Below are 18,810 nucleotides of genomic sequence, written 5' to 3'. Positions count from 1 at the left end.
TCAGTTTTATGCTAAAACTGACTTGTCCGAGTAACATGCCTGTGATATTTTTTCACAGGACTCGGGAAAGTACTGAGTATACAGTGCTAACACACATCGGTGTATGGGGTAATATTCTTTATCTCCGATGCAAATTTAACATCTATTATATTGTTGTGGTACCCGCTGCCAAAACATAGGATTTGAACTGCCTCTAGCTACCGGGCAACCTCGGTAGTCTAGTTGGTAAGACACTGTTCTAGAATTGCAAGGGTCGTGGGTTCGAATCCCACCTGAGTAACATGCCTGTGATATTTTTTCACAGGACTCGGGGGAAAGTACTGAGTATACAGTGCTAACACACATCGGTGTATGGGTAGAAAAAAAAGAGTAAAATTAATATTCTTTGTCCCTGATGCAAATTTAACATCTATTATGACTTGTCCTTGTCGTCTTCACTACACAGGAATCGCCAGGCCTATAGATGATACTGTGCTAGTCGTGTTTGAGGGTCATTTGTTTTCATTACGGGAAACATTAAGTAAAAAGCATTCTTGTTCACTGTGCGTACAGAGTATGGGCTTTATGGCATTTCCTGGTGAGGTATCCATGTTAATTCAGTTTGCTGCGTTGCTGCGGTAACACTATGTGTGTATATCTTAGCTGTGTAGATGCATTTTATTCTACCGAGACGGAGTAGTTTTTTTTAATTGGGTAGACTATACTTAGCTCTGAAGAGAACTGTCCTGCTTATTACCTACTACATAGGCTGGAGGTAGAAAATAGTTCTGGAGGGGGGGGGGACTTCTTGTAATTAACTTAACAACTGCTGTGGAGTGAGCTTGTTTGGTCTTTACACTTTGTACTGTATGCTAGACTTCAAATGTAGTTTGTAGATTTTCTTTCTGTGTTTTGAGTAGTTTGTGGTTCAACAGTCCAAAAGCGCTTTGAGACTTCACTGTATTTTTTAGCCATATAAAAACTGTCCACTATTATTATTTTGTTGGTGTGAAATATATATTAATAACCAAATTTGAGTCAAACAATTGTTGCTACTCTTAAACTCACAAACACACGTACCCCGCCCCCACACGCCCCTTTCTAGTACCATTTGTGAGGTCTTTATTGATAAAATTTCATAAAGAAATTTTGCCACTTTAATACAAAATAAGTAGAGATAATGTACATTTTTGTACAGGTACATGCTCTATGTGTAATGTGTTTGTTACTTTGTCCAAGGGACCTACTGTACATGTAGATGGCTAGATCCATAACTGGGGCCTGGGCCTTTTTTTATAAAACCACTGCAGTGAAACGGATCAATTAATATTGAAACCAAGGGAAGTTTTTTGTGGGTTTTTTTTTGCAATGGGGGGGGGGGGGGGGGCTGCAAATGTAAATAGACAAGAAAAAAAAAGGAAAACAATCTATTTCAACAACAACAATTTCACAGAATAACAAATTTTCAACTTTTACAGTGTTTTACAGCGTGGTCAGGGGTTCGATTTCACATAGAGTTAGGAGATATACAAATTGCATGGATAGTCCTAAGTAAGGAGGAGTAACTGGTCCTAACTCGGGATAAGACTAGTCCTAACTCTTTGTGAAATCCACCCCTGGAACAGCGCGCAGCTGTTCCAATTGTACTTTTTAGAGTCCCTGTTAAAGGCAGTGGACACTATTGGTAATTACTCAAAATAATTATCAGCATAAAACCTTACTTGGTAACGAGTAATGGGGAGAGGTTGATAGTACAAAACATTGTGAGAAATGGCTCCTTTTGGAGTAACATAGTTTTCAAGAAAGAAAATTCTTTCCACGAATTTGATTTCAAGACCTCAAGTTTAGATTTCGAGGTCTCAAAATCAAGCATCTGAAAGTACCAACTTCGTGTGACAAGGGTGTTTTTCTTTCATTATTATCTTGCAACTCCGACGACCAATTGAGCTCAAATTTTCACAGGTTTGTTGTTTCATGCATATGTTGAGATACACCAAGTGAGAAGAATGGTCTTTAACAATTATCAATTGTGTACAGTGTCTTTAAGTGACCGTTACTGCGTTAAAGTCTTCCACGACCTCTTTCACCCTGTTAGTTTTACAACACAGGCGCAGTAAGGTGACAGGGAGGTTAATTTTTCTAATTCTACAGAAAAGTTGCTGTACTTTAACCAAAAAAAGCTCCAATGAAAACACGGCTAAAGTCTTCTGCATAGAAAGTAATGTAATTATTTCTTGTTGTCGTTGCCCACCCCAGGTACAGCCAGTCCTTGCTCGATGTTCAATGGGGGATGTAGTCATACTTGCCATCCAGGGATGAACGGAGGCGTCGACTGCCTGTGTCCTCCTGATTTAGTCATCGCAAATAACGGACGAGTCTGTGTTTGTAAGTATGAAGTCACTTTACAAAGTTGTTTAATGATGGCAGGGCTTGCTACCTTACGGAGGCAATTGCTACATTATACGATGCCCCCTGGTCAGTGCTTTTGTGCCCTTAAAATGCTCCAGTAGAGGTGCCCCACACCAAAGAGAAAACGCCCGGGTGCCCTTGCCCTTTCAAAAACGAAGCATACAGACCTGTGATGGTTTTTCATAAGAGCTGATAATTTCAGGGAGAGGGGGGGGGGGATGTATTCCAGCTTATAGAGAGAGAATCAAATTAATTAACTTGTTCCCAGGAGTTGGTTTGTTGTATGTACGTTGCAAGGTTCGATCAAGGTTTATCTTTAGGCAGCTTTCAGGGAGCCAGTCTAATTGGGTAATCGAGAAGAAACTGATCATATTTGTATGTCTATATAATGTCTCTCGGACAAAAAGTCACTGGCAGGAGATGCATCTTGTGCTGCTGAAGGCTTCTCATGCCCGGAAGTGCACGAAGGCCACGGGCATCACTTGCCCCTGCTCTTGATCTTGGTGCCTTTTCAAAAGTGTCTCAAAGACTTTCAGATTCGACAATGGAAGTGCACCCTGCAAAATGGAAATGGCTCGGCCCTAACAATGAGGTGCACTGGATTCTTTTTACATCCATTACACAACACACGGGACCTGCGGCTTTATGTCCCATCCAAAGGATGCAGCACTAATGGTACATGTATCTTGCTTTTTGAAAAGGACAACAAGTGTCTTGAACAGAAATAGAACCCATACTCTGCCGAATAGAAACACAGGGAGCTTTAGTCTGGTGCTCTTATCCGCTCGGCCGATCGACGATGCCACACCATAATTTTTTCCCTGTTTATGTTTTCAATGGTCATCTCACAGGCCTGATTGTTGATTCTTTATTTCAGCTCCAACGGCAAGCTGTGGTGTTGATCAGTTTACCTGTGTTAATGGCAATTGTATTCCAGAGAGTTGGGAATGTGATATTGACGATGACTGTGGGGATAACTCCGATGAAGGGACCAATTATTGCTGTGAGTTAAGCCATTATTATTGTTGTTATTTATTTGACCTCAACAGTAAAAGTACAGAAAATATAAAGCAAGGTAATGATGAAAGGGGGGGACCCCAGAAACGACAAAGCTACAAAACATTAGAAAAAAAAGAGACAAATAAATGAAAAATGAATAATAAATGAATGAATGAATTAATCAATCAATCAATCAAGCAGGCAAGCAAGTAAGCAAGAAAGCAAGCAAGCAAGCAAGCAAGCAATAAGTCAATTAGTCAAACAATCAATAATTAAATAAATAAATAAACAAACAAAATAAACAACTAAATAGAATAGTACAAAAATAAGTAAAACAAATGTAAAAAAAAAAAAAAATTAATAAAATCTGATTAATAGATGTGGTTTCTATGATTTTCAACCGGATGTCAACTCTCACTCTCACGAGATTTACACTTGGTTGTACCCGCAAGTTAACAATTTATTTATAGTTTCTCCTTTAAGATAACATTTTAGTAATGGTATTTTCCTCTTGTCTTTTTGTACAGTTGATCACACGTGTGAATCTACAGAGTTTATGTGCACCAATGGCCGCTGTGTTCCATCAAGCTACATCTGTGACTACGATAATGACTGCAGGGATAACTCTGATGAAGTTAACTGTCGTAAGGCTTTCACTCTACCTTTATCTGTGACTGGGAAGTCGGTTCAAATTTGACAAATAGAACATAATGAGTCATTAAAAAATGTTTTTAAAGGCAGTGGATACTATTGGTAATTACTCAAAATAATTGTTGACATAAAACCTTTCTTGGTGGCGAGTAATGGGGAGAGGTAGATGGTATAAAACATTGTGAGAAACGGCTCCCTCTGAAGTGCCATAGTTTTTGAGAAAGAAGTAATTTTCCACGAATGTGATTCAGATTTAGAACTTGAGGTCTCGAAATCAACCATCTAAATGCACACAACTTGGTGTGACAAGTGCCGTTTTCTTTCATTATTATCTTGCAACTTCGATGACCGATTGAGCTCAAATTTGTAGAGGTTTGTTATCTTATGCATATATTGAGATACACCAACTGTGAAGGCTAGTCTTGACAATTACCAATAGTGTCCACTGCCTTTAAAGGAATGGTCGAGTTGATCTATAAAAAGTGTTGGTATCCATTTGTTATAAAATGCATACATGTATATGGTCAGAAAGATGTTGTCAAATTAGAATACAATGATTCACTCAAACATGCCTGGAAATTGCGCGTTTTACCTTGTCGGCTAACACAGTCGGCCATTTTTGGGAGTCAAATTTTTGACTTTCAAAAATGGCCGTCTGTGTTAGGTGCAATTTCGGGGTAACCTTGTGGGGATCATTGTACTTTTGTTTTTAAACATCATTCTAGACCAACTCGTTGGATCCAATATAGCGTGTTTCGTTAATAAAAAAACATTGACTCCATTATTAACTTTAAGATTGCTTTAAAGACGTACTTATTTAACATTTAATTCATCCATTTTGTTTGTTACCCGGTACATCTTGTCTTTGTATTCTGTTGTGTTTTTCTCAAGAGCGCTTAGGGACATGTTTGACTTCTATGTGTTTTGCGCTATATAAGAATGGTTAATTATTATTATTATTATTATTTACTATTAAAAATTTTCCCTTCCTTTCCCATTTATTTGGCTTTCCTTGCAGAGTTTCCAACATGCCCCGGTGATGATTATACCTGCCCGAATGGCCGATGTATTCCACAAGCCTATCTCTGTGATGGATATGATGATTGTCTAGATGGCAACTACACGGACGAGAGGAATTGTCGTAAGTTTAATATAATAATAATAATAAACTACAGCATTTATAAGGCGCACTCTACTGAAAAAGAGAAACATTCAAAGGCGCTGGTCAAGTTTTGTCAAGATGTTGGAAAGCAAGCAAGAACAAGTGTGTTTTGAGTTTCTACTGGAGGAGAGTGATGTTTTGTATTTGTCTGAGGTATTCCGGAAGTGAGTTCCAGAGTCTTGGTGCTATGTTGGAGTAAGCCCTGTCCCCGTAACTGGCCAGGCGAGTTCGAGGAACATGGAGCGTATTTCTGATAGATCTTAGACCTGGTCTAGTTGTACGGGGTGTCAAGAGATCGTGTATGTAGGGTGGAGCTGAACCATGTAGTTCATTGTGTTAGATTGTCATCTTTGTAGCCAGAAAAGAAAGTTCTTAAAAGGGTTTGGGTACTTTTGACATGAAACACAAACCTCCACAGATTTAAGGTTACAGGATTCAAAGTTAATGATGGTGGAAAGCTTCCTTAAAGGGTCTAGGTACTTTTTGTAGGACATGAAAAACAAACCTCCACAGATTTACAATAAACTTACACACTGTAAAGACAATGAGAGTAGAAAGTTTCCATTAGAATATTACTTGCTGAGGTGCTGTCGTTTTTGACAAATGAGTAAAACAATGTCCGAAAATATTTGTCTCAGTGAGATGAAAGTTGCAGTCAATATTTCCCGGGTGGTATTCAAACCAACGACCTTTTCAATTCTAGAGCAGTGTCTTTTACCAACTACATATACATTTAGACCACTGAAATTGCGTGTGGATTTTTATCCCAGAACTCAGGAAAGTAGCGATTATGGGTGCGTTCGTTTAGCTTCCCTGGGTCGACCCCAGAGTGCTCACTCGGGTGAGCCCCTGACAAGAGCTAATCGAACGATCACACTCGCCCTCTCGTGGTGACGGCATGCACCTCGGGTCACCCCCAAGTGACCCACTCCACAAGCAGGGCATGGGGGGGCTGACCCGGGTGAGCCCCGTCAAAGCTATTTGAACGTACCGGGGCAGACCGGGGTCGACCCAGGGAAGCTTAACGAACGCACCATATACAGAGCTACATGTATTACACATCGGTGTAAGGGTAAAACCAAAATAAATATTTGAAATCCCCTGGACTCTATTGGTATTTGACAAAGACCAGTCTTCTCACGTGGTGTATCTCAACATATGCATAAAATAATAATCCTGTGGAAATTTGATCTCAATTGGCTGTCATGGTTGCAAGAACATCATGAAAGAAAAACACCCTTGTCACACGAAGTGTGCTTTCAGATGCTTGATATTGAGTCCTCAAATTCTAAATCTGAGGTCACGAAATCAAATTCGTGGAAAATTACTTCTTTCACCAAAATTACGTTACTTCAGAGGGAGCCGTTTCTAACAATGTTTTATACTATCAACAGCTCCCCATATGCCTTTCTGAGATATGGCGGACACAATGCTACAACACTGTAAGGTTTGGGTAAATTTGTGTGTATACACCCAAACCAAACATACACTCCTATCACGTCCACCATACCTCAAAAAGGCTTATTACCCGTTACCAAATAAGGTTTTTTGTTAATAATTATTATGAATAATTACAAATAGTGTCCACTGCCTTAAATATATTTTTGTTTCAAAACCTTGTGTTTATACTCGACAGCTGAAGTGACCTGCGCACCTCCTTACGTGCCATGCCCCTTCACCAGCATATGCATTCATCCTCATTGGCGTTGTGATGGTGATAATGACTGTGTTGACAATGCTGATGAGAATCCACTGTACTGTCGTAAGTTGGCTTTCTTCTTTCTAAACTGTGGGGCATTCTGGACCCAAATTTTCTTGATGTTTGGTCGAAGCTTGCTGAACCCAAACAAGTGCTCGGGAATGTTCTCTTCTTTGTTTTTTTTTTAATATTTTGGTTTCATATGCCTAACTGTGCAGTCTGGAGCATTCTATTATTATTATTATTATTATTATTATTATTTTATTTGCCATAACAGTACAACACAAAATAAAAGACAACATACCTCGAGATGGGCGAAGGACAACAAAAGCAAATACATACTGTGATCCGTAGATCTGTTGCCCCACATCTGGGGTACACAATAAAATTAATATAGATTGAACATAAGATAGAACACAAAGCAATAATAAAAGCAGATAACTATACAACCAATATAATAAATATCTAATAAGAATACAAAATAAATAAGTTAAAATAACAGATGGTTTTTCTCTATGTTTTTTTTTTGTGTGTGAAAAAGACATTGTCATTGTTATTTTTGTTTGCATATCGGCGGAAATGTGCACTAATATGGCTTGTGCAATGGGTGAACCCTGTTTAAACTTCAGCGCTTCTAAATGAAGTATTTTTTGTGTGATGATATTTATGTTACAGAGGAACAGACATGTCCGACTTCATCATTTCATTGTAGTTCTGGACAGTGTATACATGGCATATGGCTGTGTGATGGCGGTATCGATTGTCAAGATGGCTCTGATGAAGATGATGCAACGTGCAGTAAGTAACACACAAGTCAGCATTGATGGTTCAATAATCGATATATCATGATCCGGAGACACACAGGTTTTCTCGGGCAATTTCTGCAAATGGGAAGCCAATTTAACCACCAAACCATTCTATTTCACGCGAAATTTTGTTTTGGGCCTGGGCAATTGTAATGGTGGGTCATTCAATTTAACAAATTCAACGCCCGACTTAACATTCAACAAAAACAGCATTCAAGTTCGCAGGAGCTTTTTCAGTCCAACCAGGTCTCATATTTGAAAACATAGCACTGCTTATCCTGAGCTTTGAGAAAACTAAATTTTTGTAATAAATTATTATTATTATTATTATTTTTTTTTTTTATGTTTTTGTTTTGTAATTAGTATCAAATTTGAATGTTTCAGTGCACACAGGGAAAACAATTTTCACTTTTAACTTGTAAACTGTGATGAAATAAATTGAATTGAATTGAATTGAATTGAATTGAATTGCAATGTCCCTGTTATAAAGCTCTGTATAGAAACCAAGTATTATTAGAAATACCTCATTTATTTGGGTTTTACCCTTACACCGATGTGTGTTAGCACTTAGACACGTCGTTGCAAGGGTAAAGCTCAAATTAATATTCTTTATTCCTGATGCAAGTTGAACATCTATTATAGCGTTGTGGCACCCGCTGCTATAGGATTTGAACTGCCTCCAGCTACTGGGCAATCTTGGTGGTCTAGTTTGTAAGACACTGCTCTAGAATTGCAAGGGTCGTGGGTTCGAATCCAACCCGAGAAATATGCCTGTGATTTTTTTTCACAGTACTCGAGAAAAGTACTGAGTAAACAGTACTTACACTTATTTGGATAAGGGTGAAACCAAATTTAATATTCTTCATCCCCAATACAAATTTAACATCTTTTATAAAAATATCGTGTTCACTTTCTGAAGCATTTTTCTCGCTCTCTTTCCATTTTACAGCCCACCCTGACTTTACCTGCACCACAGATTACTTTACGTGTGACAACAAAAGGTGCATCCCCGACACTTGGATCTGTGATTCTGATAATGACTGTGGTGACGACTCGGATGAAGACGGACGTCACAACTGTGGTATGTTGTTCAGATTAGGGATGTGATTTCTCTGGTGTTTCTGATCAGCAGAGTGTGGGTTTGTCCCCTTGGATGGGACGTATCAAAGCTGTTGGTCCCGTGTGTTGTGTAACGCATGTAAAAGAACCCAGTGCACTTATCCAAAAAAGAAGGGGTTCGTCCATTCCTGGCTGTGGCTGTGCCGCACTTGTAAACCCTTATAAGGTGCTACATAATTGGGTCTCGGAATTCATCCTTTCAATAACCTATCTTTCTGAAAGTTAGTATAACACTCCAGCGCCTTTAGTACCTTGTTTGGTAGATACGCTATAAGACTTTGTTATTATTATAATTATTTGAAGGGCATGTAGGACTAGATAGCTCAGTCGTCACGTTTATCCAGAGGTCAATGGTTCGAGTCCCACTCCAGTTAACTTGTCTTTGTTCAACCCTAGACCATTGAAAATTTACCCAGTCAGTTTGCCTTCAGGTGGTGTATAATATTTGATGAATGTAAAAAATAAAATAATGATGTGTTGGTTTTGATTCGCTTTCAGACACTCATGAATGCGCGGAGGAATTCTTCACCTGTGCCCAGAATCGTCCTGGCCGCAACCGATGTATCCCGATGAATTGGGTGTGTGACGGGGACAGTGACTGTGAGCACGCTGATGATGAACACAATTGTAGTAAGTATTGTTGTATTGGCGGTAAAGGGGTGAGACAAGTTCTGCACACTAAGCTTGGGCGATATCGATTTTTTTTAATCACGATATATCGCCGACAATATATCGCGGTATTCGTTATAATCGCGATTAATTAAATTTGACATAATCAGTCTTCAAACTCCCAGTGAAAGTTGTAGAAGAGACAGTCATAGCATAAAAAGAGAGGTGTTCTAATGACCTGTTCTTCTGGTTTTACTCCAAACCTATGGGGGGGGGGGTGCAAGATGTCTCAGCTAGGAAATACATCACGATATTGCAATACTTAATTGATATTGCGATATTTCGATTAAAACCAAATCGATCCGATATCAAAATCGTTTCCAATTTAGTATCGCGATATTCAATAATATCGTGGTATTGCCCAAGCTTACTGCACACGGAAGAAATGACACGTTGTTCTTTCGGCTTTGGGAGCAGGATTCAGACTTACGGCTTGCGAGCTGGCCACTCATGCCATCATGCCTGACTGGTTTATTGTTAATTAATTACCACAGTATTACATGTAGGATTTGATAGATGTTAGTTTTTTGCGCTAAAAGTTGCATGGCTTGGACATGCAGTACGGCAGAATGGTCTTGCAGCAGCAGGGAACCCCACTGTGACACCGTCGCGGGGTCGGAAGACCCAAACACTGCTGGATTGAAGGACTCGCCAGGTGGAGTGGCCTCTGCGTGGCTGAACTTTAACTGCAGCGACCCTATGTACAGCGACGCAAAATCACCCCTGCACCCACTACAACCCAGGGGAAGTGGTAGTTGTTGCGTCAATGGGCAGTAGGCATCAACGATTGATTGATCAAGAGTGTAACTTGTTTTTAAAGGCAGTGGACACTATTGGTAGTTTCTTAAAATAATTACTAGCATAAAACCTTAATTGGTAACAAGTAATGGGGAGCTGTATAAAACATTGTGAGAGACAGCTCCCTCTGAAGTAACATAGTTTTCGAGAAAGAAGTAATTTTCCACGAATTTGATTTTGAGAACTCAGATTTAGAATTTGAGGTCTCAAAATCAAGCATATGAAAGCACACAAGTTCGTGTGACACAGGCTTCACAGGTGTGTTATTTTATGCGTATGTTGAGATACACCAAGTTTGAAGACTGGTCTACTTAGACAATTACCAATAGTGTCCAATGTCTTTAACCCTTGAAAACTAGGATCTATTAATCTACCAAGTAGTTTAATGGAACATGTTTGATTTGTGGCTGGTATCATGTTCATTTCTGCTAAGCAGAACATTTTTAAGCAACATTTTCTGTTAAAGCAGCTTTAAAAAAATTGGGCCCAGATATTTCAAGATAACTGTGGTGTATGGTTTTGATTTATAAAACATTAATTAAAAAACTCTTTTTTTAACTTTTTACCTGTCGCAATTTTTGACAAAGTTGTGTTTCAATCTGCTTTTATTTTTGTGTACTTAATTTTTATAATTTTTTACCTATTTATTATTGAGAATTTTTAGTTGGGGGATTTTTAGGATTGATTCTATGTTGTTGACGTTTGATTTTGTTTTCTCTCCTGCAGCACGAACCCCGTGTGCCGATGACGAGTTTGCATGCGGTAATGGTTTATGCATTGCGTCGTCATGGGAATGCGATCACGACAATGACTGTGGTGATCAGAGTGACGAAGGCGGCCATTGTGGTATGCAATTAACATATGTAATTAACATAATTAATATGTGACCTGTCACCACAAAATGAGCTGAAAGTCGGAATAAAAAAAAAAAAAAGCTATCGGTATTCGTGAATTCTGCAGATCAAGAGCTTTCCAATGGTATATTACACTTGGGGTAACAATAATCCACCAAGCCGACAGCTTGTGGAAACAAGAGAGTTCTCACTTTACTGAGAAAGATTTGACTTCGACCGGCTGCACTGGGCAGTGTGACTTTCAGCTCATTTTGTTGTGACAGGTCACATATAAGTACAATAAGCTCAGCCACTGGCATGAGCTGTCTTCAAAACCACTACTTCATATTGGGCTGAGTCACTGTAAACTATTCAAAAAGTGTGCCCTCTAATATTACCAAGCATGATATTCTTCTTAATACTTAAGTCTGATTTTCGATTTTGTCTTGTCTTTGAAAAAAACATAAAACTGATTAAACAGCCTTGAAAGTATTATAAAGTGTACACCACTTGTACAACATTATGTGATGAACTATTCCTTCTTCTTCACAAGGACCAAATATCATAGCTAGATTTGGTGAATTACCCACTAAAAGCGGAATCTGAGCTTGCCGACGTCAACAAGTCGGGTCTGTACTCGCTGGTTTCAGGAATGAGCTGTTTTCAACTTAATCTTTCTTATGTGATCAAAAGTTCATGAGGCGTAAACATATGGTTTAGGGTGTCACGCCCCTGTGAGTTTATCAACAAAATTTCACAGGTCCTTGATTATAATCGAGTTAACAGATGTTCTGACTAAATCCAACAAAGTTTGCAAACTTTCAGTCGAATAAAATATCTGCTGAACATTTGATTGTTTGCTTTTTATCCAACTAGCTCAATACTATTTCTGATTACTTGTGTAAGATTATAACAAACTGTGGCTGTTTGGTTTTGCATAGCACATATGGCTTTCCATATTTTTTTAACCTCGGTCGGCAAAAGCTCTAGGCTGTGACATTTGCAAAAGACAGTTCTATACCTGGAGGAGTAGAACTCTGTTTTTGACCTTGCTCCCAGGGCTTCATGTAAATACCAAACTAATGGAATCTTATGCCTCATTAAGCACATGCGAATCAGCTGAGTGACTGGGTTGTTTTGCCTATACAATTCTATTTTTTTTTAGGGGAAAAGGTTAAACAACAAGTAAAGAGTAGACCAACCGATTCTAAAGGTGCTCTGGTATGGTGCTCTGTTGGTTTGAAAACAGCCAAAACCCCAAATCTGTGCATGCAATTATTATTTGGTATTTCTGCATGGTTTAGCTTGTGGGTTGATCCAAATTTTTTAGGGGTAAAGGTTAAAAAAACAAGTGAAGAGTAGACCCAGCGATTGTAAAGGTGCTCTGGAGTGGTTTTCTGTTGAATTGAAAACAGTCAAAACCCCAAATATGTGCGTGCCAGTATTATTTGGTTTTTCTGCATGGTAAAGCTTGTGGGTTGTTCCATTTTTTTTTTAGGGGTAAAGGTTAAAAAACAAGTAAAAAGTAGCCCCTTCGAGTGTAAAGGTATTCTGGAGTGGTTTTCTGTTGATTTGGAAACAGCCAAAACCCCAAATCTGTGCGTGCCAGTATTATTTGGTATTTCTGCATGGTTAATCTTGAAACATCTGTTCACTATGATGGACTGTCATTTATTAAATGCATTGGACACCTTTGGTAGTTGTCAAAGACCAGTCTTCCCTCTTGGTGTATCCCAACATAAGATAACAAACCTGTGAAAATAAAAATACCCTCCCCCCCAAAAAAAAGAAAAAAGAGACAACAAGAAAAAAGAAAAAAAAAGATTCAATAAAAAAATATCGGATCTTTCGACATGAGGTGTGTTTTGAGAGATGTTTTGAAAGAGTGAATAGAAGTAAATGTTTTGATGTGAAGAGGTAGTTGATTCCAGAGATGAGGTGCTGCAACAGAAAAAAGGTCTGTCTCCCAGCTCCGATGTGATTTAATTTCTTGAAGAATATATTTGATACAAACCTTATTTTTTAAATCTTCATTCAATTTCCAGACTATCCAGAGTGTACAATTTCTGAGTTTACTTGTAACAATGGTCGATGTATCCGAGCCTCATGGACATGTGACGGTGATAATGATTGTCGAGACTACTCAGACGAGCGGAATTGTGGTAAGTGTGAATCGAAACTCACTAAAGACACCATTCGCACTGCGGAACTTCCCTGGGCCCAATTCCGTGGAGATGTTTTTATTTTTTTTTATTTTTTTTTTTTTTAGCACCAAAACTAGCTAAGCACAACAAAATTATACTTACCAGAAAAAGGTTAGCGGGTATCACATGCAGCATGTGTAACGTTGGCCTGCTAATGCATAGCATGCATGTTTTAAGCAATATTTTCTGTTGTTTGTGAATGGTTAATTTTGAGCCTTGCTTAGTAATTTGTATTGAAGTACAAGATTTCTAAATATTCCTAATTATTGTTTTGTTTTATGTCCTTCCAACAGTGACCCTGCCTGTGACATGTCCACCTGATAATTTCATGTGTATGAATGGAACCTGTATCGCAGTCAATCTAGTGTGCGATAAAATCAACCATTGTTCTGATATGTCTGATGAACAACATTGTGGTGAGTTAAGAAATATTCTAATCGCTTAGCAGAATAAGGTAACCAGCCAAAATACTATGTCACATCTAGCATTTTTTCACCGGTATCCTGCAAATTTTTGCTAAGCAGGAAATTACTGAGCAATATTGCTTAACATTTCCCTGCTTAGCAAAAATTAGCAGGATAGCAGGAAAATACCAAGCAATATTGCTTAACATTTCCCTGTTAAGCAAAAAACTGCAGGATATCAGTCAAAAATGGTATATGTGAAATAGTATTTTGGCTGGTTGCCTTATTATTCTGCTAAGCATAATTTTGTTGTGCCTAGCAACTTTTTGTGCTTAAGCAGCTCAATGAAATTGGGCCATGGTCAGAACTACATACACAATTGGCAACTGTAAAAGACCAGTATTCTCACTTGGTGTAATCCCAAATGCATAAAATGACAAATTGAAAATTTGGGCTCAGTTGGTCATCGAAAATACAAGAAGATAGTCATGATAGAGAAAGAAAAAAAAATCACCCTTGTTGCACAAACTGTTGTGCTTCCAGATGTTTGAGAAAGGCTCAAGGCCTGAAGTCTTTCTCAGATTTAAATATTTTTGAGAATTTCCCTCTCTCGCAAAAACTACTTTTTTTCAGAGAGAGTATTTTCTTAACAATGGTTTATGCTATCAGCAGCTCTCTATTGCTCATATTACCAAGAGGTTGTTATGTTATGCTTACGTATTTTTTGAGTAATTACCAAATGTGTCCAGGGGTCAACTTCACAAAGATAGTCCTTACTTTCACAGACTAGAAGCAGGCCTATGACTCATTTGGAGTTATTAAAAACCTTCTTGACCTAACTCGAGATAAGATCGTAGTCTTAACTTCTGTGCTTTTAAGTACATGTAGCTTCTGATATTTATTGTAGAATCCCATTTTAGAGCCTCACAAAGTTCAGGATGAGTTCCTTGATGTTGGTCTTTCAGATATAAATGAGTGTGACAATCTTGACGCGAACCAGTGTCAACACGTATGCACAGACACTCTGACGAGCTTTGTCTGCTCCTGCAACCCTGGCTTCAGACTCAACGCTGACACCATAACATGTTCCGGTAAGATTTCCCTTTTTAATAGAACAAAAAAGGTATTGGTGGCACTAAAAGACTGATTTATAAATACCTCAGACAGTTTCGCTATTCCTATCGGTAGAGAGCGCGTCACGTGGGGTTGTATAAATCTTTGATAATGACCAGTGTTCATAACCAGCTGGCTTCCGCGTGTCGGGCGTGCAAGATTATCACGCAGAACACAATTCATAGTTATAGTAACAGCGCGTAATCTAAGCGCTCGTGCGAAATATAAGCGCACACGCTTACACACAACCCACGAGCATCGAACAGATTCTTCACAAAGTTTTTGAAAAAAATATTTCAAACCTTGAATTTTCAATTGTTAAAGTGTCTATTATTGTATTTTTAAAACTTTTTTAACAAAAGGTTATTTATGAATGGGAATAAAAGAGTAGTGACTCATTCTTAAACGTCCGTTGCCGTTGTCGTTCTTAAACGTCCGTTGCCGTGCGATCCACACGGCCGCCGACCCTGCCGGCTTTAAACGGCCGTCGATGAACTCGTCGCTACCCTTTTATTCCCCTATTAATTACATAATAAACTGCATGAGCTTTTGTAGCAGATGCAAGTAGATGAATTACATGTAGTTGATGCTACCAAAGCTCATGCAGGTTTTTATGTAAATATATTAATAATAATATAACAAAATATAGCGCACAAATCTACCAGCAAGGTACTCAAGGCGCTTCGTATATTATACAAAGAGAGAAGTTATTGAAAGTTATGAATTTTGAGACCCAATTATGTAGCACTTTAAAGGAGTTTACAAGGTGCTGTGGCGCAATTAGCAGACATCGCCAGCCTTCTCTTCTTGATTAATTAACTACTTTTTGCATGTAAACCATAGATCCTTTTGGTTGGTTAGCAGTTTGCGCAAGGTAATTCTATTGTCTCCTTTATTTTTGTTCTCAGATATCAACGAATGTGAAGAAACGCCCGCAGTCTGTAGCCAGCAATGCGAGAACACGCATGGATCATATTTCTGTAAGTGTGCCGACGGGTACGCCATTGAACCAAACGCAAAATCCTGTAAACACACTTCAGGTAAGTCTAGCCAAAGTACATAATAATAAAATTAAACAAGTTATCACACTCTGCATTCATCATAATAATACTCGTGAAAAGATTTGGATATTTTTTTTGACCATGATATGGATTCTTACTTGCTATAAATGAAGGTGTACATGTATGTAGTCTATTTTACCCGTCAAAGTTTTAGCTTCAATTCAATAGTCGTCGGTTTTTAGGAGAAAAAGGTTTAAGAATGAGTCACTATTCTTTCATTTCCGCTTTAAAGCCATTATACACTTTCGGTAAACAGTATTGTCCAAGTCCCACACTTCGTGTATCACAACTTGTATATAAAATAACAATCCTGTGGAAATTTAGGCTCAATTGGACATCGGAGTCGGGAGAAAAGATCGGGAAAACCCACTCCTGTTTTCGCGCGTTTCGCCGTGTCATGACATGTGTTTATAACAAATCCGTAATTCTCGTTAACGAGAATTTATATTGTTTTACCGTTTTCTCAAAAAGTAAAGCATTTCATGGACTAATATTTCAAGAGAAGTCTTTCACCATTACCTTCTGTAAACCCTGTAAATTATTTGTAAATCTGTGAACTTTTTTTTTTTTTCTGTACCGAAAGGGTCCAATGGCTTTAAATGTCTTTTTGGTTAAAATGCTTAATAAAGTAAGAAACTCTGTAGAACTTTTCCAACGTCCTTTCCTTGAGCTCATACGCGTGTTGCATTTTTATGACAGTGTTCGGATATGCATTCGTGCGTGTTGTAGTAGTAGTAGTATGCATCTTCATATTCATAGGCCAAAATGCCACGGTGAGATCGATTACCTCTGGAAACGAGTTTGTGAACTAACCCACAAACGTATCCAAAAACAACCGGTTATAAACAGCTCCAGGCTGGTCACTATCAACCGTTTAAACACCCCCATGTGATGCGCTTTCCACCATGTCCACCGATAGGAATAGCAAAAGTGTCTGAGGTATTTATGAATGAATAAATATTTTGTTTGAATTTTGAAGGAGGAGACCCATCTCTGATCTTCAGTAACCGTTACTACATCCGAGAGCTGAGCGTCGACGGTACGCAGTATGACCTTCTCAAGGAGGGGCTAACACATTGCGTTGCACTCGACTTTGACATTGTTGAGGGTCGCCTGTACTTCTTGGACATCGGGACGGATCAGATTATGCGAATGTTTATCAACGGATCTGACGCGGAGGTCATCGTCCCTTACCAAGTCAGCAGCGGACAAGGACTGGCTGTGGATTGGGTCGGAAGGTATAGGAATATTATGTGACTTAAAGGAACACGTTGCCTTGGATCAGACAAGTTGGTCTATAAAAAGCGTTTGAAACCATTTGTTATGAAATGTATATGGTTAGAAAGATGTTTTAAAAGTAGAATATAATGATCCACAGAAGTATCTCTCAAAATTGCACGGTTTTCTTTTTACATCGCGAACTATCACGATCGGCCTCTTATGGATAAATGGCCGACCGTGATATTGGACGAGGTAAAAAGAAAACCACGCAATTTCGAGGCTCATTGTATTCTACTTTTACATCATCTTTCTAACCATATGCATTTTATAATAAACAGTCACAAAACGCTTTTCAAAGACCAACTCGACCGATCCAAGGCAACGTGTTCCTTTAACAGGCCTGGAATTTAATCTTTGAAAGGGCAAGGCCACTTTCATTTTGCAAAAGGGCGCTTCCATTGGAAAATCTAAAAGTCAATTGGTACTTTTGAAGGGGCACCAAGGCCAAGAGCAGGGGCAATGGAGGTCATGGCCTCCGTGTACTTCCAGTGCTGACTTTATTTTAAACTCTTCATTGACCTTTTAATTTTCAAAGTTTCTATTTATGTTGATATTGAATCTTATTTTGGGGTTGAACATGGACTGAAATTTACTGAAGCGGGATTTTAATCTGTAGATTAACGTGTCGGCGCTCAACCACCTGAGCTATCTATTTAGCTTTATGTTTTGGCGGTCTCCCTATTTTGTCAATATCTATGTTACTTCAGAGGGAGCTGTTTCTCACAATGTTTTATACCATCAACCTCTCCCCGTTACTCGTTGCTAAGTGAGGTTTTATGCTGATAATATTTTGAGTGATTATCAATAGTGTCCACTGCCTTTAACCTCGAGTTATATTTGACGGCATATTTCAGGAAACTTTATTGGTTGGAAGGTTCCAAAGACATCATGGAAGTTTCTGAATTGGACGGTTCCTCAAGAAAGACAATCAACTGGCAGGATATGGCATATCCACGCGCTATCACTGTGGATCCACGCAACGGGTAAGTTGATGATAACCATATTATTCAAATGACTCAAAATAAATAAATAAATAAATAAATAAATAAGACTCATAAAGTGCATTTTATAGAGCTGGTATAAAGAAAGCTACGAAAAAGTAAGTTTATGAGCGAGAAGAGAACAGATGCGTTTTTAATTTACACTTGTAAGCCTGGAGTGAGTTGATGTTGCGAATATGATTTGGTAGAGAGTTTCAGCATCGGGGACCAGCAACTGAGAAGGACCGTTCCCCAGCCCTTTTGTGAGGGCGAGTGATTGTTTGATTCTGGCTGGAGGGGAGGCCACTCCGGCCAGGTTTGTTGAAGTTTAGAGACATGTTTGAAGTTTTGTGATATATTGTGGAAGTACGTCAGAGAGTGCTTTGTGCATGTTCACTGATGGTTTGAAGGTGGTGCGTTGTCTAACTGGTAACCAGTGTAATTGTTGGAGAAGAGTGGAGGCGTGTTTGTATTTGGGTTGAATAGATGGGGGTTAAGAGCATCTTGGCCGAGTGGTTAAGAGCATCAAATTCAAGTTCTAGTGGCTTCATGTACATGTAAGTCATCAGAGAGTGGTTTTAATTGTACAGCGCTTAGTGTGGTCTGTGACATGGAAGACAATTTCAAAGAATAAATGTTATAA

At 38.7% G+C, this 18,810-nt stretch overlaps 1 protein-coding gene across 1 annotated transcript in view; it reads left to right on the top strand.

Moving 5' to 3' along the window:
* LOC139940103 (low-density lipoprotein receptor-related protein 2-like) overlaps positions 1-18,810 on the top strand; it is a 145,395-nt gene that overhangs the window by 102,468 nt on the left and 24,117 nt on the right. Inside the window, exons 52-66 of the mRNA XM_071936350.1 lie at positions 2,236-2,364; positions 3,266-3,391; positions 3,915-4,031; positions 5,057-5,179; positions 6,837-6,962; positions 7,575-7,697; positions 8,655-8,786; positions 9,323-9,454; positions 11,018-11,137; positions 13,170-13,286; positions 13,622-13,744; positions 14,698-14,823; positions 15,754-15,885; positions 16,886-17,144; positions 18,042-18,170. Of these exons, the coding sequence (XP_071792451.1) occupies positions 2,236-2,364; positions 3,266-3,391; positions 3,915-4,031; positions 5,057-5,179; positions 6,837-6,962; positions 7,575-7,697; positions 8,655-8,786; positions 9,323-9,454; positions 11,018-11,137; positions 13,170-13,286; positions 13,622-13,744; positions 14,698-14,823; positions 15,754-15,885; positions 16,886-17,144; positions 18,042-18,170 (2,014 nt within the window). The remainder of the gene's footprint in view (positions 1-2,235; positions 2,365-3,265; positions 3,392-3,914; positions 4,032-5,056; positions 5,180-6,836; positions 6,963-7,574; positions 7,698-8,654; positions 8,787-9,322; positions 9,455-11,017; positions 11,138-13,169; positions 13,287-13,621; positions 13,745-14,697; positions 14,824-15,753; positions 15,886-16,885; positions 17,145-18,041; positions 18,171-18,810) is intronic.

Source organism: Asterias amurensis, chromosome 7, assembly GCF_032118995.1.
Source record: "Asterias amurensis chromosome 7, ASM3211899v1".
In the NCBI taxonomy this organism is placed as follows: Eukaryota; Metazoa; Echinodermata; class Asteroidea; order Forcipulatida; family Asteriidae; genus Asterias; species Asterias amurensis.
This window is presented reverse-complemented; position numbering and strand designations above follow the sequence as displayed.